Source organism: Branchiostoma floridae, chromosome 18 (genome assembly GCF_000003815.2).
Source record: "Branchiostoma floridae strain S238N-H82 chromosome 18, Bfl_VNyyK, whole genome shotgun sequence".
Lineage (NCBI taxonomy): Eukaryota > Metazoa > Chordata > Leptocardii > Amphioxiformes > Branchiostomatidae > Branchiostoma > Branchiostoma floridae.
The window spans coordinates 1,448,541-1,463,738 of record NC_049996.1 but is presented as its reverse complement, the minus strand read 5'-3'; the positions used below and the strand labels follow the sequence as shown (position 1 = coordinate 1,463,738).

The 15,198-nt window shown below is 39.1% G+C and overlaps 1 protein-coding gene across 1 annotated transcript; it reads right to left on the bottom strand.

Moving 5' to 3' along the window:
• Nucleotides 1–9,733: 9,733 nt before the first annotated feature.
• On the bottom strand, nt 9,734–14,140 carry LOC118405895. The gene is made up of 3 exons (XM_035805724.1): nt 13,954–14,140; nt 12,045–13,012; nt 9,734–10,909 (listed from the first exon to the last, which is right to left on the bottom strand). Exons 1-3 carry the CDS (start codon nt 13,994–13,996, stop codon nt 10,574–10,576), a joined length of 1,347 nt encoding a protein of 448 aa, XP_035661617.1. The 5' UTR covers nt 13,997–14,140; the 3' UTR covers nt 9,734–10,573.
• Nucleotides 14,141–15,198: the final 1,058 nt, after the last annotated feature.

Below are 15,198 nucleotides of genomic sequence, written 5' to 3'. Positions count from 1 at the left end.
TTGCAAAAATGGCTTTGTTTCATCTTATTTCATCTAACTTTTTATTACACCCAAAATATGATTATTTTTTTACCAGGTACATCTTATTTTCGGACAGTTTTAATTTCCGTTTCATAAATGTTTCTTTTTACTTTTTACATTAGGGTGAGACTGTACATTATGATGAAGTGGATAAACAGGGAAAACAGTTTGATTACAAATGACTTTGAAAATACACCCCATTGCCATACAGAATGAAACAACAGGCAATATCACAAGTGCTGTCTTCAATAGGGAAATGTACTGTGTTCTCCACCATATCTGTAATGAAATATTAGTCACAACCTTAAACTAGATATTAGTACAAGAAATGTGGATTCTTTCAGAAATGACAATGAATAGCAGGGAGGGTCAGCTTCAAACAAATTGATAAGATTTTTTTACCAACAAATTCAAGATTATTAGTTAAAATTTGGAGAAAAATTTGGAGAACTACCCTATCCCAACATTTTTCATTGTCATTTTCAGGAATCTGCATGGGAGGTCTTGATCATGCTTTGCACAACATTTCTGAACGCAGCACCCACGATTTACGCTTCATCCGACACTTCACGCACAACGATTACAGCATGTTTAGCATCAAATCAAAGCGCCCGGCTTCGCATTATGCAAATTAAAATGGTTGTTACACCTTGCAGCATGCAGACCCAATTTCTGAAAGAATTCCAGAAGTAAAAGCCAACTCACAGTCAAGTCCGATGTTCTCTTCTCTGTAGACAGCTGACAGATCCTCCTGGAATACAGACAGGCACACAGGATAGCTGACAGGTCCCACAGAAACACAGACAGGTCCTCCTGGAATATGGACAGGCACACAGGAGAGCTGACAGGTCCCACAGGAACACAGACAGGTCCTCCTGGAATATGGACAAGCACAAAGGAGAGCTGACAGGTCCCACAGGAACATAGACAGGTCCTCCTGGAATATGGACAGGCACACAGGATGGCTGACAGGTCCCACAGGAACACAGACAGGTCCTCCTGGAATATGGACAGGCACACAGGATGGCTGACAGGTCCCACAGGAACACAGACAGGTCCTCCTGGAATACAGGCAGGTACACAGGATAGCTGACAGGCCTTACAGCACACAGGAACATGGACAAATTCTCCAGGAATATCAACAGTATCAGCTTTCTGTAACCTAGAATAAAGGAAAAATCATTCAGTAAAATCACCTGCCAAATTTACATACATCAAGAATATTCACAGAACATGCGTGGCATAGAAAAAAATACATATTACCTGCTATTATCTGCTGTTATATATACATTTTGTAAGTTCTAAAACCTGCTTTGGGTTGGAGGAAAAGAACATAAACCTTTGTCAGTGAGGGAAAAGAAGAGCACAGCCAGAATATCATGACCAAACAACAATCACATAAACTTACATCTCACACAACTTATCAAAACAATCCAATTATGATACATGAACACAGTCTGGCATAGAAAAAAACATTCATCAAGATATTCAGTAAACTACAAAAACATCCAAACACTAATGCTGTGTCTAAATCTAATACAGGGGAAAAAGTGTTGTGTTAAAGGGAGATGTAACATAAATGCTGAGTGTGATTCTGATAGATTCTCTACAACAGAAAATCATATCACAATACTCATGACGTACGTTGACGATCTTGGATATATGTCTTGAGAATTTTGTCATATGAAGTTAAGACACAAATTGCATCAAAAGAATAACTATCATATACTATCATATTGTAGTTATCTTTATGTCAGACATCAGTCATTGTTGTAAACAAGAACATTCAGCACCAAGGACAGGGAAACATTTAGTAGTAAAAAAACATTCATCAACACAAATACACATGTACCTACCTTCAACAAAACACGGCTTAAATTGACAGATCACTATGGGAAATGATATAAATCAGTTCATTCTCAAATAAAAGGTAAAAGTAAATAGCATGTTTAAGGTCTTCACAAAGTCAATACCACAATCATAATGAAACTTATAACAGCAGCAGCTTTTTGAATAAAAGCAAATGAAAGCATTCCAGTGGCACATACACTACACAGTTCAAATTTTGAGAACATTCATAAAATATTTGGTAAAGCGCTGTATGGGAAAATGAGTACAATTGGGGAAGAGTATTGCAAATGTTACATCAAACCAGTAGCAGGATGCTGAAAGAAACTCACACAGTACATAATGGATACAATTATGAATCATACAACACTTACAGTCAAAAACATTAGCTTAACAGGTTAACAGCTAACAAAGGGTGCCTTTGCTCTTTAAATAGTCAAATACTACACACAAAAAACAACTATAGTATGAACCACGCAGTGACTTTAGAAACTTCTTATAAACATTCATACATGTACATAAGTTCAACTGACATAGGCATAAAACAAATGCATATGATGATTCTTTGTTTTCATCATCTTACCATTAACACATCATATAACCTTAAAGCACATCATTTCAAGTTTTCAACCTTTCAGAGTAAAGTCACATGTTACATCTGGATTTTGCACTTCTTGACATAAGATCCATGAATAAAGACTGATTTAGAATATGAATGTGCCAATAATACTTTCTGAACCTTACTAGTAGTTAGACCACCAGTCTGAGAGTGCATTGACTTTGTAACACCAACATTTTCATTTGGACTTCAGTCAAATAAACAACTTTGTGCTCCAGACCCAGTGTGAGCTTGTCCTTACCATATATGGTGTTCTACGGAACTGGAGGAAGCTTGCAGTCGCCTGCGCAGCAGCCGACCAATGATGTTCTACACTTACCTGTCAGACAAGGGGGATCAGATGTCTTAGACCAGTTTTACCTCTCCTGTATTTTTGAAATGAAGAAAGACTGAATGCAGCTACAGGACTCTCTAAAGACTGTAGAGGCAGAACACAGTGGATGATGATGAATACAGTTCTTAATGTCAGCCCACTTGAATCTCATTTACTGATCATGAAGAACACAGTAGAATAAGTTTGCATGCAAGTTGAAGTTAGGATGAATGATTAAAACGTATTTACATGTACATGAATACATGCAGTGCAATTCTACCGTTTTGAGATACTTACTATGACATTATATTTAACACGTTACGTGCAACGTTACATGTTTTTGATCTACTGTGCCAGTTTCTGAACCAGCTGTTATGTTCACTTTGGCGATGAAAATAATTTGGTATGGTGACATTTCTGCACCAGGCCTGGGACAACTGGTGATGGTTAGAATCAGGGTTAGGTTTGAGGTTAGGATCAGTGTTAGGCATCAAACTATCCTGGACCTGGTGCAAAATTGATCGTCCTGATTGGTAAAGGACTAAAAATCTGACATTTTAATTATTCCAGAAATCAGGCAATGATGTTATCTTTGTCTAACACTTCAAGCTGATATAAACATGGTATGAATCAGAAAAGCCAGTCCAAAAGTGTGATAGTCATGGTCAATTTCAATAGGTCCCAGCAAAGGCCAGAACCTCCATGCACGTGAATAGGGTCCAGAAAAGGGGCTCAGCACCTGAGCTGACACACAGCCCAGCCTTTTCCGTAAACCCTGCATCAATTTAGATGTCGTTTTGCAAGAGTCTGCAAGGGCTGAAACTTGGTACACATACAGGGAAGGTATATCCTAAACTTAGGGTCTACTTTGGTCCAGTTTAAGTTTTTTCTTGTTAGGTTCGCCTTAGAGAATTATTCACACCGCCAATCGCCCCCCTCCCATCCATGCATCCTCTAAGGTTACAGAGGTTTAAGTTAAATACCTTTTTCGTCCAGTTCTGTCATTCATTCCGCTCTCATCTTCTTCAAGTTCGGAGCTCTTAAGTTCATGTAGTCAGCTGCTGGACCCAGGATACCGATTTTCCATGAAAACACCAAGAATTTTGCAGAAGAAAAGGGGACGAAATGCTGTTGTTGAAATCATCACAACAACAACGCAAGTTGGAAACACTGTTAGTGACACCTAGCGGCGAAAAAAATAAACTGCAGTTGCAACATGCAACACGGTCTCACAGCGACCCCTAGCAGTTTGTTTACAAAGTACACCACTAAAATATGTGTGGTGAAAGAGCTAACCGCAAAAAAAGCGACCCCTTTCATTTGGACTTACGAAATTTCAAACAAAGTGTGCGTTACTTTCAACACTTGAATATCATAGTAAAACTATTGGGCAGAAGGTCGAAAGTTATTTGAGTACCCAAAATTACTTTGTAACTTTTCTACGTACGAATGAAGGCTCACCCGGGGATAACCGCTAACCGCTAACCGCTAAGTAGAGATCGATATTTGGTAAGTCGGTCGGTGGCATAAAATCACGGTGATAGAAGAAGACCTCGTTATTATTCCCATGACAGCCCCTTTGAAGGGATGTGCAAGCAACAATACGTGATTATTGGAGAAGAAATCATAAAACAGGGTCGAAATTGTGACTTGTTACCGTATGGAAGTCATCACAATGGTTTTTGAACAGGCCGATCATAATCTCATGCGCAATGGCTGCATACAAAGTCTTCGGTTGTTGGCGATTATACCATATTTAGAGCGTACCTATATTTTAAAAGTTACTACTTACTTGACATTGTCGAATAGCAGAGAAAAGATTATTCAATAGCTGAAGTCTTGAATACTGTCAAACTTCGGAATCGATCGTTGCACTGCCTGAGCTGAGGAACTCAAAGGAGCGCCCTTCATGAATCCAGCGGTTGTTTTACTAAGTGCAGCGTTAAACATATGGAACCATGGTGGCACATAATTTGCTCTAAACTGTGTTTCTTTTTCATTTCATTGCGACACATTCGGTCCAAATAGCCACGAGAATACAGCGTGCAATGTTAAACACTACTCACCACCTAAAATCGACACAGCGAGACCACCAAGGGCAGTTTTAACCTCCGTGTTCTGTCCGTTCCAGACATACTCGCCATTTTGAAACGGCGTGGTCTTACCACCTGTTGACAATCATCAGAATTTGCATTCTGTTCTTAATTAAGCCAATAATTAGATTAGTTACAACTTGATAGACAGACAAAATACTGTCAACGTTCTTGAGGTTTTCTTGTGTTTTCATCTCACAAATATTGATGTTTTTACATTTCTAATGTTCATTTTGATAATACAAATATGGCCAAGATGGTTAGATAGCACAAATATTAATTTGTAAAACCCATCATGTTAAAAAGCCATCTGTTGTTTTCAAATATTATATGTGAAAGGATGCAATTCAGCCTGTATACCCTTTTTCTGATCATAAAAAAAGATGAAGAAAGACTGAATGCAGATACAGGACTCTTCAAGAACACAGTGAATAACTTTATTGCGCAACAATTGTAACAGTTACAATGTATGGCAATGTGAACAACTATATAATAACAATGATGATGAATGACCTAAAAATGAAACTATTCATTCATAAAAAACCTGAAGGTATGTCAGTTTTCTAAATCATCTGCACGATAATAGCCTCCACCTAGTCAATTTCTCACTATACAGCATAATAAATCAAATCAAGTCAAGTCTGCATGTGTCAACGAGGACACCTGTTCTTCATTTTCTCCTGCAATTTTAATTTTAATCGTTAAGCGGGGCTTTTGAGCCGTGCGGGTGACCAATGATGGTCAATACCATTTAACTAGTCAGGGGAGATTAATGCCTATAAGCAAAATTATTTGTAGTAAGTCGCGCTATGTCAATCATAATTCCAAATGTTGTATCATGCTATTTTATATAATAACAAATTTATTATGTTTTATAATGACTATTTACTGCAGACATTAAGTGAGTTGATAGAATTTAATGAGCATAGTATCCCCCTAATGTTAGTAGAGTCGTCCAAACTTAAGACTCGTGATTGGCTTATGGGCTACGGTATAAATTCTGAAACCGCGCCATTTTTCATTCTCTCCAGTTCTGGCCCCGTCTCACACTAACCCTACAGTACTACCCTCTGTCTTCCATGTTATCTTGCTGTTCTCAAACTTCCAGCTCTCAGCAAGTTGGGAGACCGATTCACAAAAGAGCGGATTTTCGGGGCCAGGCCCGAGAGCCACGGCCGTACCGTACAGAAGGAGAAACGCTTGTCGGGGTCACTCGGACCTGTGGCCGCCCCTCCCCATCCAGGCACCCCGGCCGCGGGTTTTCGGGCTCGCACGCCGGGTGTAAGGGTTCGTCCCTGCAGCTTGGCCGGTGGTAGCCCGTTGGCATGGTGTCCTGCCTTCTTTATACCAGATTAAATGGAAAATTCGGTGCTAACCTTTTCTCTGAAGAATCGAGTCAAGGGTTTGCCGATTTTCCTACATACGCAAATATTTGTAACTTTTACGTATGTCTCCTGTTGTAGCAAGCAACATTTATCAATGAGCAATGTTTGTATGAATACTGTTGTCTTGTACATGTATTTATTAGGCATGTGCGAAATTCAGTAAAGGTCTGCAAATCCGTACATGTCACCTCTCGTCACCAGGATTACAACTGCAAGGATATGAATTATGATCTCTGTCCCAGCATCCCGAGGAGCATCAGTACGTGTATTAATAGGGTAGTACACAATTATAATTAATGTTAGGCATTACTGTAAATGCAGAACTGTTCGTGGTGTTTCTTTGTTTGTAGCTGGCAGGTGCCGACCACATTGCCTTGATTAGCACTGCATGTATGTATTATACTACAGTATTATAGATGTGTTGGAGGCGCCTGTTACAGTAAAGACAAGTGAATGTGAACAAAGCACAAATTGAACATAGACCCGAATTTTGAACAATGAATACACCTATACACATTGATCAAGAAGTGCTGCGATTCCAGATGGTTGATATGTAACGGTTAGATCATTGACAATTTATCATGCCAGTAAAGCCTAAAACGACCATTCTGCCTGTATGTATACAAATGTAGTACAGTTGCTAGTAGGGAGTTTACAACTGGCTGTCCAAAAAGGCACCAGTATTTCCATACAGTATGGGACCATGTACCATAGCACTATCGCGAACTTAAATTTTCAAAAACCACCACGCACACATCATTTTCTCCTGTGAAATTAAATCCCTGCAAACTTGAGTTCATTTACAATACATGTGCTGCATCCCTGCTTACCAGACAATCACAAGATTAAACACAGAGATGAAATAAATTGAGGAAAAAGTTCTTTTTATTAAAATCTCTGCCCCCTTCCAGCTAGTATGCTATTCTCCAAGCAGATATTGGGCTGTCAGATTGTAACATTTTTTCGACTGCTGTCAAGGTGCCAAAATTCTGCTCCGCCAGATTTTTGCTCTGTTAGGTATAGTGGTAACCCCCAGCAGTGCTGGGGCCAATATTTGATAGGGGCAAAAATTTGGCATGACACCAAGCTTCTCTAACATCAGATGTTGGAATTGGAAGGTGTCTGACAAGCCCAATAATAAGATTAAGAATACATTACATCTTTTAATCCAATGTCAGCTTTTTTCAACACCCTTACACAAATAGATATAAATACCAGCAATACATTAAGTACAGTTGAAATGAAAATATGTAAAAGAAACATTGTGCAGTAAGTACTTGCTTTTTGTACTCTGTAAGTCTGGATAATACAAACATGAACCATACAAAATTGCATAAGATACACATGTAGGTACATTGTTTACCCAAGTCTTCAGCTCCTGTAATATAAATAAAGATGGTGTCTATCAGCAAAAATCATACTTGTGTAACAACACAAGTACTTGTATATGGTAAAAAATAGACTTTTTACAAAGATGTAAGTAAAAACAATTGAAATCCACTCATGAACGTTATACCCGCTTTGTTCTATCTTTGCTAATGCCTTCATGGAGGAGGTATATATATAATATTGTTCACTGCTGGAATACTTTGGTAAACATGTCTGATTGTCTTTTACATTCAACTGCTACACTAGTAATTACAATGAAATGCTCTGTAAAATTGTTGGCATCCATCTGCCTCGGAAGACAATGGTAGGCAGACAGGGTAAAATACTACATGTAACACTAGTTCACCTTTATCCGCGGGGTAACCTATATCCGTTGTGATGGATTTTAAGGATACCAAGTCGATGGAAAGAGGTTTTTCAAACTGCAATATTGGGAATATATTTCAATTTGAAACTATGAACTTGGTATCCCTACGCAGTACCCTGTTCTCAAACACAACGGATAAAGGTTACCCCACGGATAAAGGTGAACTAATATAACGTTATATACACAAGTCCCTGAGACTGTTCTGGTTTTGGTTCAGTAGCCATCCCTCCAACCAACATGTATATGGTATGACTATATGACATACATGTAAGTGTTATCAGTATATTGAAACCTGAATGCTGGTGCATTCAAAATTATCACTGTACAAGTAATAGTCTTGTAATATGGCATATGCACGGGCAAATACTTAGGTCTGATAGTTGCAGATTTGACAAACCAGTGTAACATGACATGAAACATACCATTAATATATTTATAGTGACAAGATACATGTATGTGTATGCTACTCACTAGTACTCAGGTTCAGGTCTAGAGGTTCAGGTTCAGATGTACAAGTCTTGACTATGGTATATATCTGCTGGAAATAATTTCTTAAGGTACATGTAAATTGCATGTTTGCATATATTTTAAATGCAATTTTAAAAATATACATGAAAAATTATGTACAGTCAGTAGTATTAATGTTTTGCAGCACAAATCTCACTATCTTTGGATTCCAAAGCTTTTTATAGATAGTTTAGAACAAAAAGGAGAGTATAACTATAAGAGGCTTCAGTTATGATAAAAACATGAACAAGAAGTTATGATTATGATTATGATTATGATAGACTTCAGGCATCTTGTGCATAAAACCCATGCTTTGAGAGGGTCTCAAATAAAAAATGCTACTGATGTCAATTCCCATACAATTTTCCAGTGCTAAATTTTCATCTCTGTAATAGGAATAACATATTTTAGTGACAAAATTCTATACTTTACCAGTATTTTGGAGCTGAATAATTTATGCAGTACTGTACCGGTCCGGTTCACACTACCAGTACCAATCCATTGTCACAAACATATAAGAGTATGAAAAGATATAGACAACTAGACAAGCTAAAAATATTACGCATCACTAACTTGAGGTGAAATATTAAGTTGAAATATGTTGGTACATAGCACACAAGTACAGCAGCACTTTTGGCAAGACTTTGCTTCAATGTTTAGAGTTTGACCTTGAATAGTCTGTAACACATACTGTAAATGCAGAAACTTTTGCGGTGGTTTAATGTTCCCTGCTTGTGTGATGGCCGCTTCATCGCAAACTTAAAACCACCGCGAACATTTTTCATGGCAGTAAGGGACTACAGTGCATTGTGCTACCGCGAAAAGTCCTCTTTCCTGCTACTGTGAACTTAAATCCCTGCAAACTGAAATGCGTTTACAGTGCTCTGCTGTCTGAGGCAGTAACTGGAACCTTCCCGCAGACCGGCAAAATAGGTGGCCTGCTATAAGCAAGATTTAATCAGGCTAGATCTTGAAAGGCCAAGCAAAATATAAAACAGTCAAACCTATGAAAACCTCTGCATAAAGACTACACTTGTACTTTTGGGTATTCCTTCATATATTTTCCCCATTGACCCAAGCATTTAGAATTCTGTCTTAACTGAACACCTGTCTAGTGCAACCAAGTCCGTTGACTGGTCACTATAGACAGGTTGGACTGTACAAAAACTCTTAACATTCCTTTGGATACAGCTTTAGTACGTGCCACTGTGAAACGAGCACTAACTCCAGAAGGGGTGTTATTTTCCAATAAATTATCTATCGATGAATGAATAATTAACCGACTTTTTGCAGGATCCCAGTGTTTTGTAATTTAAACAATATCACCATCTATTTTCTAAACCTACATGACAATATGTATATATCAGCTATAGACAATTCCTTCAGCGTTATCATTTTTGGCATAAATGTGTCGCAATAAGCACATCAAGAAGGCAAATTATTGAAAAGATATTGAAGAATACATGACAATTTTTTCTTTTGCCCTTTAAATCATTTCTGTAACTTTTTTCAGGCCTTGTCAGACACAATCTATAGTATAGGCTGAGATTGTTAATAATCTAATTTGAGGGTATTTAAGTACACAATGTAGAATACTGAATGCTTTTCTTTGCATATGAGACTAGTGGGTAACTTTATCACATACTGCGAAGTATGTATTTTTAGTTCCTAGTAGAATTATCACCTATTGGAAAATAACACCCCCTTTTGGAGTTCAGGGCTCTTTTTATCAGTCAATGGAATTTGCTCCATGCCAAATTTGCAGGCACACATGGTCCAGGTGGGTGGTTATATTGCACTGAATGACTCGCCTCACCTATTACGTACCTATGTCCAAATTATATCAAACCACTACTTCAAGTACACTGCCTTTTAGACAAACACTTGCTATATGAAACAAAAAGTTGTTACAAATGTCTGAATAGGCAACTTTTACTCAAGAAAATACTTACAGTTTTGGTATCAAAATCCTACAAAATGGGTCCCTTGAACTAAAATGAAGTGTTGACAACTTCAAAATCTAGTTTTAAATCATAGTTTTGAAGGCAGCTTTGGTGTAGGTTTTCCATTCAACACAACAAGGGGGCGTTCAAAGCAGGGTTTGTGGAAGACAGCACTCTGTTTTTGCAGCACCTCTTCTAACCCCTTACACACCCTTACAATGTAGTAGTAAGGGACCCTTTTGTGGATTGGTAGATATACCACATGGTCTATGATGAACCTGGCTTCTTCTGGGTAGTGCGTGAGTTGGTCGCTGAGGTGGCTCGAGGTTTCCGTTGGTGGTTCGATCACGTTGAGCTGGGTGGCACCGCGGTACGCGTTGATTCCCTTCTTACAGAGCGAGTTGATCACTTCATCAGGATTCTCCTGAAAAACATGAATGATTATATTATACTTTATAGTTTTACATATTGGATATAGGAGAATTCTTTTACACAACCAGTAACTGTTAATACTCTATTTGCTTAAGTTTTGATATCTCTCAGCTCCTCAGAGCCTCTAATTGGAGTTCTGCTTCTCGCCGCTATATGCACTGTAGCTGATGTAGGTGGCTTTTGCGGCAAGAACACAATCCCAAACATGGCTAAGTTTGTATTCCCCTTGTCCCAATGTAAGCATAGTGAGTAATAACTGCCTGGTTATGTCAAAGAATTTTCCTATATCTTACTAACCTGATGAAATCATTTTTGGGAGTTATTCCAAAATAATTGACTTATCTTTGGAAAAAAGGATTCACCAGTGGACGTTCGGAATAGGTGTTCCAAACCAGGTGATAACTTTGCATATCACATGGGGTTCTAAGTTTTATCACATGGGCTTCCATTGTATTAATCTAATGCACTCCACGTGCTGTGTGTAGTATGGTTAAAAATTTTAATACATGTACCGGATCTGGGCTTTAAAATTGCCCTTTGTTACAATCTACAATTTTCCTCAACTTTTGTGACATTTCGCATATTTGATAGAATGCCAGAAAGTTTCAAAAAACATGTTTGTTATCGCAGTACTTCAATGAATCATCATTGCATGAATAATATGTTTTAATCTTTTATTGGCAATGGCTCTGGGGTGAGCCCTATGCCAGTTATGGTACGGTAGTAACGTGTGTAATAACAATGTAGCTTGACAAAAGGCAAATTCCTGGAACGGAAACATCCCACATTTTCTCGAAAATGTTCCCATTCTAGTTTAACTTTAAGCAAGCATTTTCATACACAAATACTGTAAAGGCCTTAGTAAAGTAAAGTTTGCAAGCATCTAATTTCCCGTATTTAGTAATGGAGTGTTCGCGGTGGTTTTTCTTTCGTGGTCAAAACAAGGGGGTAGGACAGAACAAGCATTTTTGCAGCAGTAAGTTCGCTGTGAAGAGCTCACCACAAAAACTGAGAACATTAAACCACCAACCATTCAAATACTTACATAAATCTCTTTCAAAGATGAACAGTGTATATGTACAGAACGTCTAACCTACACCTAAAAAAAGCATGAAATTACAACCTACCACGAGTATGGGGAAAAGCCAATAGTTCCTGTTCTCTGCCTTGTCGCCTACTTTTATCATGGAGGAGCTTTTTAGCAGCATGTCCGCATGGCGTCCTTTATTCACGCCAACCTGAAAAGACTTTTGTCGAAACCCTATACATCTGTGCACCAGTAGGGACAGCAATCCTGCACTGGGCTGCTGACGAATCTTCTGAAAGAACTGGTCGGGGAAACCCCTTAGTAAGGAAATCCACATCTTCTGATGGTCGATACCAAGGACGTTCTGTACGACAAAGACGCCGTAGCCCGTCAGGAACGGCCAGTTCAAACCTACCGTAGCGACCGAATACTTGAGCAGTTTTTTCAGGTACTCTAAGGCTGACTGCGTGGGGTAGAGTGAGTACGCTTCATTCATTGCTGTAAACAGCTGGCTATCTTTGATCTTCAGAATGGCGCCACCAAAAGCGGTGGAAGGCTTGATGACACCGAAGCTGAAGAACGCAATGTCCGAATGCGGATTTCCGATGTATTCAAACCCACAGAAGCCTTCTGCGCAATCTTCGAGTACGTACAACTGGTGCCTTCTCGCTATGTCAATCACTTCGCTCATATCAAACCACTTCCCATACAGGTGCGCTACAAGCACAGCGACAGTTCTCTCTGTGACGAGACCTTCTAAAAGTTCCACTTTGGGCGAGAGGGTCTCGATGTGGATGTCTATGGGAATGACCCGTAAGCCGTGATGCTTGACCACTCGGGCCATGTCCGGAATGTTGATGGCCGACATGATGATTTCTGACCCCGCGGGAAACCTCTGGACGGTCAGAAATAGGTCCAGACCCGTTCGGACAGAGAGGCAGGGTAGGACATGGTTTGGGTTCTGCGGGGTTGTCCATATTTTCTGGAGACGGCGTGTGTTGAGCTGTCGGTCTGGGGAGGTGATAGTACAGTCCCTTATGCCGGACAGGATATCTTGCCATGAGGCATCTATATTGGATTAAACAAACAACAGGGATTAACATACTAGCATAGCAATTACTATTAGAATACATAGATTGTACAATGTAATATCAAGCATACGAAATACCAGCCTTGAAAACCTCTGATAAACAAAGGCTCTATACAGGCTTTTGAATTGACGTCATCTGCGCCATGTTGGATTATAGTGTAGGTCTGTTGACCACACAAAGATGCCAGGGGACTGTTTCAACTTGCTTCTTCTAGTGTTTCAATACTGTAAATGCAGAAATGTTTGCGGTGGATTAATGTTCGCGTTTTTTGCGGTGACCACTTCACCACAAACTTAAAACCACCTTGAACATTTTTCTATTATGGTATTAGACTGCAGTCTATGGTGTTACCGCGAAATTAAATCCACCGCGAACTTAAATGCATTTACAGTATCTTATATTCGACCTGTTGAAGAATTCCCTTGACCGAGGAGTTGGCCTGTGCATGGTCTTTTTTAACCTCCTTGGCCTGTGTTATGGCCATGGCAACAGTATAGCATCCAGGCTATGTCCAACGTTGTCACAAAAAAAATGCCTGTTCTATTTCTCACAGAAATTAACAATTTTGTTTTGTCTGCTGATCTATGTCAGCTTTGAGGCGTGGTACCGAGTTGTCCCAATGGGCTAGGGGCCGAGTTGTCCCAAGTGCCGAGTTGTCCTAATACCGGCGCTCAGACAACTTGTACAGCATACGTGCTTGTTGCACGTTTTGTTCTCTGTCTTATATATACAACATTGTAGTATAAGATTTTGTTCGATTTTTACTTCATGGGTTTTTACATGCCCTGATTATGTCATCAACAAAATAAAGACAGTTTTGAGTATGGCCCTATCAAAAGTTACAACTATGCGTGGCCCTCCCATATCGTGTAACGTTACATGTACTTAGTTGTTATAATTTTGAGCAAACAAACTCACCAATAAACAAACTTCCGTAAGGCACGATTCCAACCAAAGCCATCAGAATCTTGCATAGATAGTTGCTCTCCCCAATTAACTCATTTAGGTCGTCTAATTATCCTGAAAAAGTGCAACAGAACATACGGAAATAACTATCGTTTTGTAACAGGTGTAAACAACCGCCATCTTGGAACTAAACAAATCGTGGAGCATTGTGGGTAATAGGTCAAAGGGTAGGAAGGAATTTAGGCGTGGTCGCGGTCGTAACCATTGGCAACCGCATGTTCAAGCAGATGTGGATGTTCTGTTTGAATCTTTGTTTATTCGTGAGAAGCTCAAATCGACCGGCAGGTCGCTTATCATTGGGATCATGAGGAAAAACGTAAGGGTCAAACAAAATAGAATGAAGATACAGGGCAGATTACATCATTAAAAGTCTAATTAAATGCCAGTACCTTGGAAAGCTGAATGTTTCTATAATGTTATGATATTGGTACTTTTAAGAAGTCTTTTTGTTGGTGCTCTAAAAATTCATATCACAATAAGGCACACACACACAATTTTCCTAAAAAAAATTAAAATATTTTTTGTTCATCAATGGGGAAATATCATAGTAGTTGATGTACTTTAAAGTAGAAAAGACAATATTCCGGTTGCAACGTTGATGTATAAAACAGAAGCTTGTATACTGAATGTAGAATTTATGCCCTACAACTTTCCGAGTGTGCAGCACAAACATGACTATAAAACATTTTAATCAGAAAGTTATGGACGTTCCAATCTCTCATCCCGTCTATCGAGAAATGCCTGACTAAATTATGCATTTCAGCTTTATAGATAGCTGGAAACCTCGTGCCGGTGCAGTTTTTGAAACGAAGAAGCTGATTGGATGTCTGAAGGCCGAACATACCGAGTGCATTCCTATCAGACGCCCTGATTGGTTAAACAAGACGATCGGACAAAACAGATTGCGTGTTTAGACCGCACCCTTATTTTTGAGAGAACACCCGTCCGAGTTGGGGCGTCACCGAGTTCTGGCGTTGCAAGAACTCAGTAAGTTTGTTTTTAGCTTATTTTATACATTTTTGCAACTTTACTTCATTGAGTTTACTTGTATTACTGAGTTTACTAGTATAACGGATTCAGGCATTTTAAGAATAGCGGCTAGAATTGTTGAAAATTGTGTTGGAATATGAGTAACTTTTGAAGGGGCACTCCACTCCAGAAGCGAGTGTTCTTTTCTGATGATTTCTTGGGGGATAC

What these genes read in the sequence shown, in the direction of transcription:
- LOC118405895 (XM_035805724.1), bottom strand. Translation starts at nt 13,996, where the DNA reads ATGGCTTTGGTTGGAATCGTGCCTTACGGAAGTTTGTTTATTG. An exon ending in TTACGGAAGTTTGTTTATTG is followed by an intron (nt 13,013 to 13,953) that starts GTGAGTTTGTTT and finishes AATCCAATATAG; the next exon opens with ATGCCTCATGGCAAGATATC. An exon ending in GGCTTTTCCCCATACTCGTG is followed by an intron (nt 10,910 to 12,044) that starts GTAGGTTGTAAT and finishes CATGTTTTTCAG; the next exon opens with GAGAATCCTGATGAAGTGAT.